The 14,386-nt window shown below is 43.6% G+C and overlaps 1 protein-coding gene across 4 annotated transcripts in view; it reads left to right on the top strand.

Moving 5' to 3' along the window:
- Positions 1 to 14,386, top strand: part of RUNX2 (RUNX family transcription factor 2) — a 157,656-nt gene that overhangs the window by 63,348 nt on the left and 79,922 nt on the right. For 3 of the 4 annotated variants that reach the window (XM_066180063.1, XM_066180066.1, XM_066180064.1), the window contains one exon: positions 269 to 430. The exons of the other annotated variant lie outside the window; for it this stretch is intronic. In XM_066180063.1, the coding sequence (XP_066036160.1) occupies positions 269 to 430 (162 nt within the window). The remainder of the gene's footprint in view (positions 1 to 268; positions 431 to 14,386) is intronic. 4 annotated transcript variants of the gene reach the window in all.

The following is a 14,386-nucleotide window of genomic DNA, read 5'->3' as shown; positions in this document are numbered from 1 at the left end:
CAATTTCCAGATCTTTTAAAACGCTGCTCTCTGGTCTGTTCATTTCCTGCAAAAATTGTTCTGGGGAGGGAAAAGCACAGACCAAGACCTGAAAGGGCTGAGTGTTGAGGAGCAAGTTGTATTTCATTACATTCTCACTCCTCGTAGTACTTATGTGTGTATGTTCAGTAATCCCATTTCTTCTAGTTAGGCTGTTGATACCCTACAATTTTTCTTCATTTTTAAAAAAAATTCTCTTTTTTTTTGTTTGTTTTTATTTTCCCCCTAGACCCCAGGCAGGCGCAGTCATCCCCGCCATGGTCCTATGACCAGTCTTACCCATCCTACTTGAGCCAGATGACTTCACCATCCATTCACTCCACAACTCCCCTGTCCTCCACTCGAGGCACGGGACTTCCAGCCATTACCGATGTGCCCAGACGCCTCTCAGGTAAAGACTCTGTTTTGCCTAAAACCATTATGTAGATAGGAACAGGACTGGCAGCGGCTGCCTCAGTGGCCTCAGACAAACCTTGGCAAGGAGAGCAAACCTCAGCAGTGGTACCAGGGTTCCTGCAAGGCAGGCACAATTCAAAATCCCGCCTTTTTTTTTTTTTTTTTTCAGTGTGGAAGAGCTGCTTTGTTGCTCTGAGCAATAACTTGCTCTCTCAAATAACTTTAGGTCCATTTCAGATCAGATTTTTTTAAAATTGTGAATCTGATTCTTTGAAGAAATTCTCTCTCTTTTTTTAAATTTTTTTTTAATTTCCCCTACAAAAGAATGTTTACTTGCATGCAGTTAGGTACTGGCAAAGGTTGCCCAGAGAAGCTGTGGCTGCCCCATCCCTGGAAGTGTTCAAGGCCATGTTGGATGGGGCTTGGAGCAACTTGGCCTAGTAGAAGGTGTCCCTGCAGGTGGCAGGGAGGTTGGAACAAGATGATCTTAAGGTCCCTTCCAACCCAAACCGTTCTGTGATTCTGTGTTTTAAAGTACGTGTTATGCTTCCTATTTTTTGGTACTTTGTCTTTGTGGTGTGTATATTGTTAGGCATCCTGACAGATAGATGCCTTTATTTCTTCAGTAGTTAAAGCTGAGGTTCATTCTTCTGCATTTCAATCCAGTAGTTTAAGAATGACTGTTTCCTTAGTTAATATGTACTTAAGAGGCCTATCAGAAACAAGCTGAGTCACTTAAAGGTAAAGTTTGGACAAATTGTGCTTTGGAATGATGGAGGAGAGAGGAAATACATTTAGGAACATAGACAAGACAGTAGCGAGGAACGCAGACTTTTTTTTACCCAACAAATGCACATTTATATATTGCACAATTCACCTCTAATGGTCTCAGTGATAAAACCATCTGTGTAAAGTAATCTGATTGCCCCAAAGTAAGAGAGAGCCTGTCATGGCACACAGTCACCTTGTACCTCTTGCCAAAAATGAGGAACCTTAGGGGAGGGAGGCTCAGTCTTAAAACTCCAACCTTGCAAGTGTGGAAATATTAGCAGCGTATGCCAAAAAAGCATGTGTAATGTAAAGAGAGCCTTTATGATTCATTAATGAAAACCAAAGAATCAGTCTTATTACATCTATTTTTTGCATGTTTGCAAGATATTATTATAATCTTGGATGCTGCTGCCATACACCTGTTTGATTCCCAGCCAGGTGAATTTCTTGCTGTTGTGTTTTCCCCTTCCACCAAGCTCATTGCACTGGAAATGTTGATCACTCCACTGAGCTGCATCCCTGACAAGCTGAACTGCAGCCAGCAGGCAAGGAGGATTTGATTAGCATAGACTCCTTGATTTCTTTCATCTTGGAGGAGGGAAGCTTTGTTTCTGAAACAAACAGCTGCAAACCCCTCTGCAGCCCTAGTGCATTCTGCCTTCACAGAGATGCCAAAGATCTCCCCATAGGCTGAGGGCTGGAGGGTTTTGGAGCAGGTTCCTGCCAGCTCTCCATGCAACGCCCTGACTTGGGTCAAAAAACTCGATCGGCTTGATGCTGAGGAAATGCTTTGTTTGGCCCGAAACAGGTTCCCTTTGAGTCAGAGCCTCCTGATGGTCTGTGTTGTCGAATGGGTTATTTTTGCAATCACGCCCGCGGCAATACCTGCAGGAGAGGCTCGGCTGGGACCTGGCAGCTGCACACCGCATGCTTGCCCTGCAGCCCTTGCTTGTCTGTGTGTATTCAGATGTGAGCTCCTGGCATGCGGGCACAGGCAGAGACTGAAAGACATGGCTGTGTACGTTGTGTGGCCATGGACTGAACTTTCCTGCTGTGCTCTATGGCCAGCTGCCTTCGTGCTTCTTGTCCTTCACCTTTCCAGGGCTCGAGTGATGCCTCCACAATGTCCTGACCTTTTCTCACCATGGGGATCTTGCTTCCAGTTAGATTCAGGAGTGAAAACGGGGACTTTCATCTTCCACAAGTGCCAGAGGTTGTGTTTAGTGTTTGCTGACAGAAATAGAAATTCAGAATAGAAATGCCCTACTCAGAACCAGAGAGAAGCATTCTTGGCTGAAGGACCCACTCAGATGCTCAGGATGCAAAGAGGCATATTGCAGCCTCAGCTGCAAACCTGACAGTGCTTCTCAAGGGTTTCACTGGCAGTGGCACAGGAAGGGAGGGCAGCATCCAACCTCTCCTATATCTAAAGAGAAAGAGAAATGCAAGATTTATATTGCCCTGTAGAGCAAGTAGTTTATCCCTCACACTCAAAGAAATGTAAATCTCCACTCAGTTACTTAATGCATATTTAGGAAGAGAACAGAACTTTGAAGAGGGTAGAAAATTACTGCAAAGAAACAGTAAAATCCTTAGAAAACTTCAGGCATGTCTAAAGCATGAGGGAGAAATTAGGGTTTTATAAGGCCTTGAATAAAAAAGTCGCTTTCCGATACAGTGGCAGAAATCTGATTATCGAGGCTGTTAAAAGTATACAAGGTCATTTTAATGAATGCCATATTTACTGCCTAAATTTACTACATGCTTTACATCATGCAGGAGGAAAAATGAGTGAAACCTCCCCCTTAGGCATTGGCTGTCACACCTACAGGCACAGAACTTCCTATCTGCCCTAATTGCACATCACCCAGCCTTTCCACAAGGCTCCATGGCTTCACCTGGACAACTGCTAAAGTGGTTCTCACCCAGATGTTGAAAATATTCCATCCAATAAAGCAGGAGTGGCTCCTGGTTTTACTGTCAGTAGCAGCCCTAGAGCTACTTTTAATAGTTTTCCTTTGACCAAAAACACACTCATCCTATGGCCAAAGTGGTGGCGTTCTTCCCCATCTTGGGATGGATACATGAGCCAGCAGTATGCCCAGGTGGCCAAGAAGGCCAAAGGCACCTGGCCTGTATCAACAGTAGTGTGGCAGCAGGACCAGGACAGTGACTATCCCCTTGTGCTGGGCACTGGTGAGGCCACACCTTGAATCCTGGGTTCAGTTATAAAAAGAAAACATTGAGGGCTGGAGCATGTCCAGAGAAGGAAATGGAGCTGGGGAAGGGGCTGGAGCACAAGTCTGACAAGGAGCAGCTGAGGGAGCTGAGGGGGCTCAGCCTGGAGAAAAAAAGGCTCAGGGGGGACCTTCTCACTCTCTACAACTCTCTGACAGGAGGGTGCAGACAGGTGGGGGTCAGGCTCTGCTCCTGAGTAACAAGTGACAGAATGAGAGGAAATGGCCTCAAATTGCACCAGAGGAAGTTTAGATTGGATAACTGGAAAAAATTCTTCACTGAACTGGTGGTCAGGCATTGGAACAGGCTGCTCAAGGCAGTGATGGAGTCACCATCCCTGGAAGTGTTCAAAAGGCACATGGATGTGGCCCTTAGGGACACAGTTTAATGTTGAACATGGTGCTGTTGGGTTGGACGTGATGGTGTTTTTCAACCTTAATGATTCCATGATTCTTGGTGATGAGGTTGCCTGTGTTTCAGCCCCAGAGTAGGCTAAGTATCAGAAGAGGTTTGGGGCTACAGGACAGCACATGGTGGGGAACTCCCATAGCAGTGCATGCAGTTCCTCATCCCATGGGAGAGGAGGTCAGCAAGTTGCAACCCTGAGGAGTTGCTCAGGCAGCTGCTGCAATGCAGCTGAACTGGTCATGTCAGTATCTCTGATGATTTCTTTGCACTACTGGCAGGTTTGCATCCGTGCTGCAGGCACGTGCACACATGTCCCCATGGCTGCCAAACTGCAAGTATTCGTCTTCTCTAAATGGGGGTCAGTGCTCTGTTTGCACTGCTCCGCAACTAAGGAATGATATATCCCAGGTATTTGGGCACCATTCAACAGCATGAGCTGAAAAGGAAAGCAAAGATTATCTGGCATCACTCATACAACTTTTGAATCAATGATCTTTCTGGTCCAGAAGTTTCACGTTCATATCAAGAACAAATAAAGAAACAAGTTCATGAGGCCATGAAATTGCCTTACCTTAATGTTCCAATCATAAAACAAGGAAGATTCCTCATATTTTCTTAAAATGTCTGTTTGTTCAGACTTCCCCAGAAGACAGAGAAAGTTGGTGGCCCAGCCGATTAATATTCTTAATTAAATAATATTGTAGTGGAAGCCATGGGAATATAAGAAAAGGGTCATTTTAGAGAGAGTTTGCCTGAGGGATGTAGTCTTATTGCATGATTCATAGTGAATGCACTCAGTCTTTGTGTCCTATGCAAAACCAAAGTGCATGTGGGATGGGGAGCATGAGTAACTATTATGTAATTAATGTATATGATTCATATAAATATACACATCACAGCCATTTTACATAACACTTTGGGGCTGATCCAGCAAATCCTCCCCACATGGAAGGTTCAGAGCAGGGAGTACAGGTCGGGTTGTTCTTGCAGTCAAAAGGCAGCTGGTCCCAGGCAGCTGAAGGAGGGGTGGGTATAGATGTCCCCACGGCAGACATCCATTCCTAAGACACTCACCCTCAACTCCCTTTTGAGTCAGTGGGGACAAACTGGCATTTTCAGGCCTTGACCAGTCTGCAGGTGATCTGTGCTGGTCCTTGGCAGTGCCTGGGAAGAGCCTGTTTGTTTCTGAAGCGAGCCTAGGTGAGTAGTTCAAGTATAGGCATGTATGATCTGATAGTCTGCCTTTGCTGAGGTGATTTAAGAGACAGTTTAACTGTCCCATAAACATATCCATATCACAGCCTAATTACACTCTAGTCCTGGTTTAACCCTACCTCACCCTGACCTCGACCTTCTGCGCTGTTGCAGAGTTTGAACTTGATTTTACTTTTGTTGAGAATCCTGAGAAGAGGAAGGTGAGGAGACTTTTTCTCCCCCTACACTTTTCCTACTCACCCTTCTGCCTAAACACGAGTCTCTTTCTTTTTGTTTCACCCTTGAGAGAGACTTGCAGGGTCAAGATCTTCAGGTGCTGGAGGACCTGTCCTGCAGGTGTATCACAAACACGTTCAGTGCTGACTGTGGAAGATCCTGTCTGTATTTGACAGATTCCACATCGCAAATGAGAAAATTAAAACTGAATCAAAATAGCAAGACAAATTACCAAACCTGCCTTTTCCAGGCTTGGGCTGGACCCTTCCTAGGTATTTGTCAGTTGAGGTTGTGCCACCATGCCCAAACATTGCTATTCCACTAGCTGGAGTCCCCACAGGGTGCAGGGTGGACTTTGCTGTCTTATAGTTACTGTGTCATTGAGTAGGGGCATGCTGAGATATATCAGGGAGACGCTGGGATCAGGCCCTAAACAAAAGAAGTCTGCAGACCCATCCCACTGAACTAAAATGGCCAGGAAGTGGTATCTTCAGCAATAAATTACACAGTGGTAGGGCTGGACTGTTAAATACCAGTACTGTTAAGCTGTCAGCAAGGCTGCTTTTGAGTGGGGTTGGCCAGCATGGTCGCCAACAGGTCCCAGCTGTGGTTTGGAAATGAGCAGAGTCCCAAACCTGCTCCTGTGGGCACCTCAGAGTCAGCCACCCCATTATGGAGTCAGGATTTAATGTAGCATCTGTGGCCAGACCATCCTGACTGGATTTAGAGCCAGAGAATGTGCCCTGACCCTGTTTGCTAGTTCATGTATAGCCAAACTTTTCCATTAATTCGTCTCACTCTGTAGATAAATCACCACAATGTTTTGGGCCATCCTGGACCCTCATCTCAAACTGAAATTTAAGGAACCTTCCTGTTGTTCCAGCTTACTGATGGCTGGCAATTATAAATGCAATGCCAGCCATGTCCTAATGAGGGACAATACTTGTTTTTCACACAACTTAATTTTCACTCTTGTTACTCTAAAAATCATATAATAAAAAAACACATGGAATGGAATCAGCTCCAGCTGATCCTCTGGGTTTAGTATTTGTAGGTCAATGAGAAAGCAGCTGACTGTGATGGGCTTTTTTTTCTTGGGGTCTTCTACTGTTTGTCATCTTGGGTTTCTCACCCTGTGTGTGAATTACCTTGGATTTTGCTAGTGTTATGTACTCACATGATTTTTGTAACTAAGATTTTTCCTTTTTGGGCAAATTTGGTCTTTGAAACAACTTTTAGAAATAAAGGTTGTTTGTCTTCTCCTAAGGAGCTCAGAAAACTTTACAGCAACCAAGTAGAAATTGTGGTCATGGAAGTAGCTATGCTTTCATCCCTTAATTCCTGCTAACTTGATTAAATGTTGTGGGCAATAAGCACATTTCAGGATGGGAGCTTTCATAAGGGAAGGCATTAGTGCTGTCTCCAAAACACAGTTCTTTTCTTCTTTATGTGCTGTGGGAAGCAGAGAAACAGTTAATGCTGTGGCTATTGCCGGCATGGCCCTGGTGTGAGCAGCCCCTGCAATGAATGAGCAGTTCACGCTTCAGCAATATTGTCTCAGGCTCTTGGCAAACCCAAGAAGCCAGCTCGGTTTCTGGTGCGCTCCCTATGCTGGGATGTTTTTCTTGGTGACTGTAACAATTTTCACTCTGTCTTCTTCTTCTTCTTCTCCTCCTTTTTTTTTAATTAAATGAAAACCAGAAGACTCAAGGTTGTCTCTGTCTCGGTTTCTCCTTGCTAATGTTCAATGCTTTCCCTGCAAGGTGAAACTGAGTCAAGGCAAAGTAAAGAACTTGGGGGAGCTCAGATCTTCAGAAACAATCCGCTCATTTTGCTGCCTTCCCTAAACTTCTAACTCACCTTCTCTTTTTTTTTTAAATTATTTTTCAGTGGTTCTATTTATTTTGTTTACCGCAGGCTTTCCATTTTTAGTCCCCTGCCCACTTGGTGCCACCTGGGAATCTCAGCACCTTGGCACTCGTCTGTGGGCTTTCAGTAGCAGCCTCTCCACTGGGCTGAATCTCTCATTGGAGTAATTGTCCAGAAGATGCGTTGCATGATCCCTACCTCAAATTTTTCTAGCGTGGGTGGCCTCAAATTAGGCACCTATGCCCATATTTAGGTGGTAAAACAAGCAGGCTGATTTTCAGATGTTTGAATGTTACAATGCGTGTCTTTAAGCCCTTTTCATTTACTTAAAATGGCTGTTGGGAGAGGAAATAAACAGGAAAAATGAAGGCAGAGGGAAGGAGTTTTATTCCTGAAATAAGGGATTTTTAAAAGTACTGAAAAGAAGCAAGTGGTATGTTTTGAAATGGAATAAATTTGTTGCTGATACAGGCAGGAAATAGCACACTCAAATATATGTGGATGTATAGATATATTTTTATCTGAGCTTTTTTTGCAATGTGTTTTATATTTAGGACACATATCAAGATTTGCATCTGTTTCCAGAACTTGCTGCTAACAGTTAGTAATGATGCCAAAACATACTTTAGTTCCAGCTTGAGACCAAATGATATTCAGGGCTTTTTTTATTACTAATTTAGGGTCTGATATTAATTAAGGAAATTTTCCATAAGTGCCAGGCTTTTTCTGAAGAACTCATTAAAATTATATTAACTTAAACCGGAATCACAGTCTGAGCATGTTTTGTGATGATTATTCTTACTGACTCTGCTGGGTTTTGTAAACAGAATGCTAATTGTTAGTGGGGCAACCGGGTCCTCAATTCCAGACTTCCAAAGGGACAGATCCTGAGCCACTACCTAGATGTGTGTTCCCAATAAAGTCAATAAGCCTCTAACAGGAAGGCTGTGGGATAGAGCTCTTTGTTTTATCCTTCTGCAAAGGCGTTTGATGATTTCTCTCTTCCCTTTGTGGAATTGCTGTTAATTTTCTACCTTGGATGGAGTCAGTGATGGCAGCTGAGGCAGGATCACATACGTGCTGAAGTCGAAAGGAAATGGATCTTCATGTGTGAAGCTGTCTGGTACATACAGGGTGGTCAGGTCCACTTATTTACCCCCCTCCTCTCATGGGCCCACAAGGAAACTGGGGAGAGACTTCTGACAAGAGCATGGAGTGAGAGTGCAAGGGGGGAATGGCTTTAAACTGAAAGAGTCGATTTAGATCAGACATGAAGAAATCACTATGAGGATGACAAAATACTGACACAGACTGCCCAGAGAGGTGGTGGATGACCCACGTCTGGAAATATTCAAAGCCAGGTTGAATGGAACTCTGAAAAACCTGATGTTGCTGAAGATGCCACTGCCCACGGCAGGAGGGTTGGACTAGATGACCTTTAAAAGGCCCTTTCCAACACAAACCGTTCTGTGATTCTATGATGTTGCCCGTAAGTCTTTGCCTTGTGTCTTTGTTGCATTGAATTGAGTTTGATTAATTGGCCAATATGAATTTATTAAATGGTTCCATAAAATGCGGGAGAATTTGGTCCTTCTCAGATTGCAACTGTGTTTGGTTAAAGGAGTATCATATGCCCTTCAGGAGCTGAATGGTTTAAATTCTGCAAATTTTACACTAAAAAATACAATTCAAGAAGTAAAAACTGCTGCTGGTAGAAATAGCTGGAGCTGCCTTGGTTTTCAGTGGAATTTCCTCTCATTTCTGTCCATGCAGAATTTGACCACACTGAATTTGGTCAGCAAGGGAGTGTTAGATCCCAGCAGAGCTTCAAAAACACCTTTTTGAAGTGGTTTAGTAATAGTTGTTGGCCCCATTTTACACATGAACAAATCTCCTCCCCTCTTGATGGATGTTTTAGCAGAAAAGAACCTGGTGTCCTGCCAGCTTGGCTGTCAGATTTCAAAGAGCTTTGATACTGGTGATACTGGGCTGATACTGGTGACCAAAATGGAAGGCAAGAGCCATGCAAGTGGGTCAGGTTTTCTGTGGTTGTACAAAAGCAAACAATGTAGGCAGTGAAGGAGAGGAAGATGGATGAGATAAAATGAGGGAGCACACCTTCACGTGGCTCACAAAGGATGTTATTAAGGGTGAAGGAACTATTTCATATGCATAAAGGGAGTGTATTTGGGGACACTAATCTGGGAATCTCTTAATATTTGCTTTCAGACTGACTCAAAAGAGAGAGAGGGAACAGAGCAAAAGCAGGAGATGCCTTCCTGAGCTCAGGACAATTTCCCCATGTCCACAGGAGCAGTGTGTGGGTGGTGGAGTGGCCCCTCAGGGAGAAGCCAACCCTGCACCCACATGGTACTTAATGGTGCTGCTGTGTCCGAGGAGTTTTTGTGGAGTGTGAGGCTTTTTAGCAATGGTGAATCATCATCTATGAGGCACAGGGAAGAATAATTTGACATAAGCATATCTCTGGATGTATAATGTATAAATTAATTGATTATTGTACAATGAAGCCCATGTGAACATCTGCTTTGAACCCAGGTGTAAGATTTCCCTGAATTAGCTCCCATTTGAACTTGAGGGCAACCTTTGAGAAAAAAAGCAAGCCCAACCACTCAGTTGGTCTTCATTTAAAAATTTCCAGGGAAGCAAAACCCACCACAACCTTTGGTTACAGATGCTAATTAACTTTTCTTTGAAATTTGGGTCTTATTACCAGTCTGAATTTGTCTAACTTAAGTTTCCACTCATTTGAACCTTCTACAACTTTGCTATAACTATATCTGCCAGAACGTAGCACCGATTTTGATTTCTGAGGTTCTCGTGGGTTCCTGTGTTGGTGACAGTTTCAGAGAGGTGGGTAGGACAGGAGGCGGCTGAGGTGGGTCTCAGGGAGGTGGCAGAAGCCACAGGGAACTGGCTGGTGTGGGACAGAACAGGTTTGACTTTTAAGGCATCTGATGGGGGACTGTGAAAAAATATTTTGGTCAATTCAGTTTGCTGTGGGTTCACTATAATCTTTCAAATTGTGGAAGTTCCTTCTCCTAATCAGCCAAACTCCTACCTTATCCGCTGAAAAGGTGTTATTTTTGTTTGAATTACTAGTGGCACTCTACTTTTCCAACCCACCTGAAGAAATGCACTGGGAAAACATTTTTCACTGACTTTGTGAGCTTCTGCAATTCCTTTAGGAATTTTCCTGCCTTTGTATTTGCCCAATTGCTAAGTCCTAATAAAATTAATTTAATTTCTCACACACTACCTTAGATGGAGATAAAGGAATAAAACAGTGGGATGCATGTTCTCCCTTGGTTTTCCTGCACTGTTTAATCTTCTATTTTAAGAAACACAACTATAGTCACAGGGGCTTTTCCTCACAGGTTTAGTTTGCATTTCCACTGTCAAAAGCAAAGCTCAGAGCTGAGGCTGGGCTCTGTTGGGGAGCAGACACCCAGCCAGAGCAGCCTCTTTGCTCTCCGCAACTCTAATTATTCCATGGGCAAATTTGCAAATAGACAGTTGAAACTGTGTTGATCTCTTGGGATTACTTGGACCAGGCAATGTTCCCGTTGTGTGAAGTTTAGCTCTGTCCAAAGAAGTATACACTTAATGTAGGGATTCTGTGGTGGTTTAAAGGTGAACTTGGAGGAGGAGAGGAGAGGAGTCAGTGTGCTGTGTGCTCAGCCCAGTCTGGGCCATGTCTTCTCCAAACTTCCCAGTCATTGTTCCCAAAGGTCTCTCTAATCATCCATTTGATCTTTTATCCTGTGGTAGCCATGAGTGTTAGGTGTAGTATGTTATTTTGTAATTTGGGAGGGCTGGGATAGGCAGCTAGAAGAATTCTCCTTGGGCTTATGTGAGAAAGAGGAGCAGCCATGCTAAGAAAGGGGAGCACCAGCAGAGAAAACACCCTGAAGCATTTAAACCAAGGATCAATTCTGAAAGCAAAATGGAGGGGTAGGGCATCTCATGGCAATCTTTCCATCTCTTAACATCCCAAATCTCTGGCAGTGAGCAGTGAAAGGCGGTATACTTGGGCTAGGAGCAATACCCACAAAGCCTCTTTCATTTAGCTGAGATGAAAAGCCACTATACAAGCTCTAGTGATGCCACATGTGTGGTTTCCACTAATTATTTTTAATGTTTAACCGGGCTATCACTGTCTGATCCATAGGCATCTCCGCTTTTAAATGCCCTTTCCTATTAAACAGGTACTGTTTAGAATTGGCAGAATATTATAAAACCAGCAGCTAAAGGTATGTCCATCTTGGTTAAGTTTGTTAATTAGGCTGCACAATGGGCTTGCTTGGAAAACCAGTTTGAAGCACAGGTACAGGACCAAATCTATGAGGCACATCATTTTTACTGGATAGATGTCTGTGAAAACACAGCTTGCCGTATTTAATTTTGCCCTGAAATGATGTTTTGTGTTGTGTTGAAAGCTGAAAGTGGGATTGAAAAATTTCCACAAACTGGATATCAGTCCTCTTGTCAAGGCATCAGTTGAGGTTTTGGCTTTAGCTGGAACATCCAGGTTTGGCTCCTGCAAGCAGTGCAGTTCAGTGATCAAAGTAATAGTTGTATTTGGGAATAGCTACTGGACCTCTGCTGGAATCACCACTGCCAGCTGAGAGTGTTTGTATTGTGATGGTGTCTGGAGGTCTCATGCCCCTTGTGCTAAGGACTATACAGTGAAAGAAGAGGAGGAAAAAAGGGAAATCAGCCTGTCCCCTTTGAATTTGCACTCTTAGGTACAGTACAGCTGGCTACAAGATGTGCAATGGAGTACAAGAGGGAATTGTAGCACGAAGGGAACCGGCGAGGTGGTGGGAGTGCCTGCAGCCTTACTAGATCCAGTAGTGAGCGTGGGTCAGAAGGGAGTGCAAAAATGAAATTGTGAGGAGGGTACTGAGGTAGCTCTGTGGCTCTTCACCTCTTTCCAGGCTTCAAAACAAGCAGGAAAGAAAAGACAAAGCTGCTTGTCACAGCTTGTTATAAGAAGCAAATGGTGTCGGTCATGTTAGGCCAAGGGACCATCCAGGACCCATCACCTTCTCAGCTTGGCCAAAAGTGGTCATTCAGTTCCCCTGGCATTCAAAATCAGAATATCTATATCTATATATCCATATAGATATATATATATAAAGCTGACAGTTTCTATCTGGATCACTGTACTTAATAGCTGTTGACACAGCTCTGTGAATCTGCTCACCCTTAGCTAGATGGTAATTACCCCAGAGGAGCTGCTGGATCAATTATATTTCCTGTCTGTAGTGTCACAGTCTTATAGGACTGACAGACACCTTGTGAGATCATATGATCTGTGGTCCTCCGTGGAGAAATAGGATCAAACATCTGCAGATAATTCCTGTTGAGTGGAGCCAACTAGTTAAATGTGTTACTGCCACTGAAAACAAAAATAAAACTATGTCCCAAAGAAGGAATCCCTGCCAAAAAAATTAATTACAGTTGAAATGGCTAATCTGAGTGCAGTTAAAAGACTAGAGCTGGATAGGGTTTGTCAGCCTTGAAAGTATAGAGACCTCTGTGAGAAAGATCATAAATATTTGGATACCCTCAAGGGTGCAAACTGCAAGGCCTGGGATCCGGTCTAGGGACTGACCACTGAAAAACAGACCTTCTGCAAAGGCAACTGGCTGGCCAAATAGGAAGGGAAGCAAGTGCCTCAAAAACACCAGGAGGGCTGCTGACCTGAAATCTCCGCAAAATAAGACCAAGATGAAATGGCTCATTGGAAGAGGCATCTCGCAGAAGTTGCTCAGAGGAAGTCCCCGGGAACTGTGATGTGGATGCTGGCATGGCCGGAGGAGCCACAGAGGAATCCTGGCAATGGGAAAAAAGCACCTCTCTTCCCCCTTTCTTCCCTCTTCCTCTCTCAAATATCTCCCTCCAAAGGGATTTTTTTGGTTGTTTTTGTTTTCATTTTGATTCCTGCTAAAAGCCAATCCGTGTTATTTTCTTTTTTATGGGTGAAAAGCAGCGCAGGGAGGATCTAAGCAGCACCAGAGCTGAATTGGGAGCCACCGTATTAGATTCCAAAATTAGATAGGAAGCTGGGTTTAAGGGTAGTCCAAACCCAACCAGTTCCTCATTTGGCCTGGCCCATGTAGGTGGGCCAGACTGGTTTGGAGCTGGTTTTTGGACAGGCTGTTTGCCCATGGAGGAAGCCATTCCAGCCGCAGTGGGGCTGGAGCCGGCGCCTGGTGCTCAGCCGGGCCAGCTCCTGCTCTCACTGGCCTGTGCTGCAGATGCGCTGGAGGTTTGGTTTAAAGCAACTCTGCTGCTGCTTTCTCAAGCAGATGAAGACAACTTGAGGTGCTAATTCAGGCTGACTTTGTATGCATCTTTCTTATCTCAGAAATTGGGATTGAATATGAAAGTTTATTTAGAGTTCTCTTTGCTCTGTCTTCCACTTTTTCTGTGTCTTCACCCATTGAAGAGCTTATGAAAATGTCTGTTGGGTTTTACCTTTAATCTTTGTACTTTACAATCTTTAAACTTTATAACATTTTCCAACAAAGGATTTTATAGTGTTTTCTAAACTGTACTATTAACTTTCGTCACTTGGCTATTATAAAGTATTGAAATATACATTGTATAGTGAGCAAAATTTATACAGGAAAAATCAAATTATTTGCCCAAATTCACAAATAAATCAATAGCAAAAGCCAGAAAGAATTGTATCACAGTTTCCCTTGTAGCAGCTTAAGTGGGCTTTCTATTTCTATTCCTAATCACTATTGATGATCTGAACTTAAAATCCAAGATACCATATCTGGGATAAATCTCTACTGATGGTCTAAAGAGCTGCTAGTGGTATAGCCTAAGGGGCTGTACATCAAGCAGCCTTGAGCATGTTTATGATGTGAGCTGTTACAGACTCAGGTCTGTTTCTTTTTCTCATCACCACCTTCCTGGGAGGATAAGACCCATATTCAGACTTTACACTATGGAGAAGAAACATTTATTTAGAGGTGTTCAGAGTTGGGTTGGTTTAAGCTTCAGCTCAGCTGATGAATGGGGATGCTGTGTAGACCATGTTATAATGGATTGAAGCTTTGCTTACAGTAGTTCACCTTAATTTAGTAGGAAGCTCACATTAGGTCTGAAAGGAATGAAAAAAATATACAGAGGGATTTACACAGCTTTTATTAAATGAGATTGAAAATTGTATGTTGTTTAATTGAATATAAGAAGG

The sequence above is a fragment of the Chamaea fasciata genome, unplaced genomic scaffold (genome assembly GCF_029207755.1).
Source record: "Chamaea fasciata isolate MVZ Bird 193981 ecotype frontalis unplaced genomic scaffold, bChaFas1.0.hap1 SCAF_3, whole genome shotgun sequence".
NCBI classification, from domain to species: Eukaryota; Metazoa; Chordata; class Aves; order Passeriformes; family Sylviidae; genus Chamaea; species Chamaea fasciata.
Note: the sequence above shows the minus strand (reverse complement) of the source record. Positions and strands in the feature narration are given on the sequence as shown.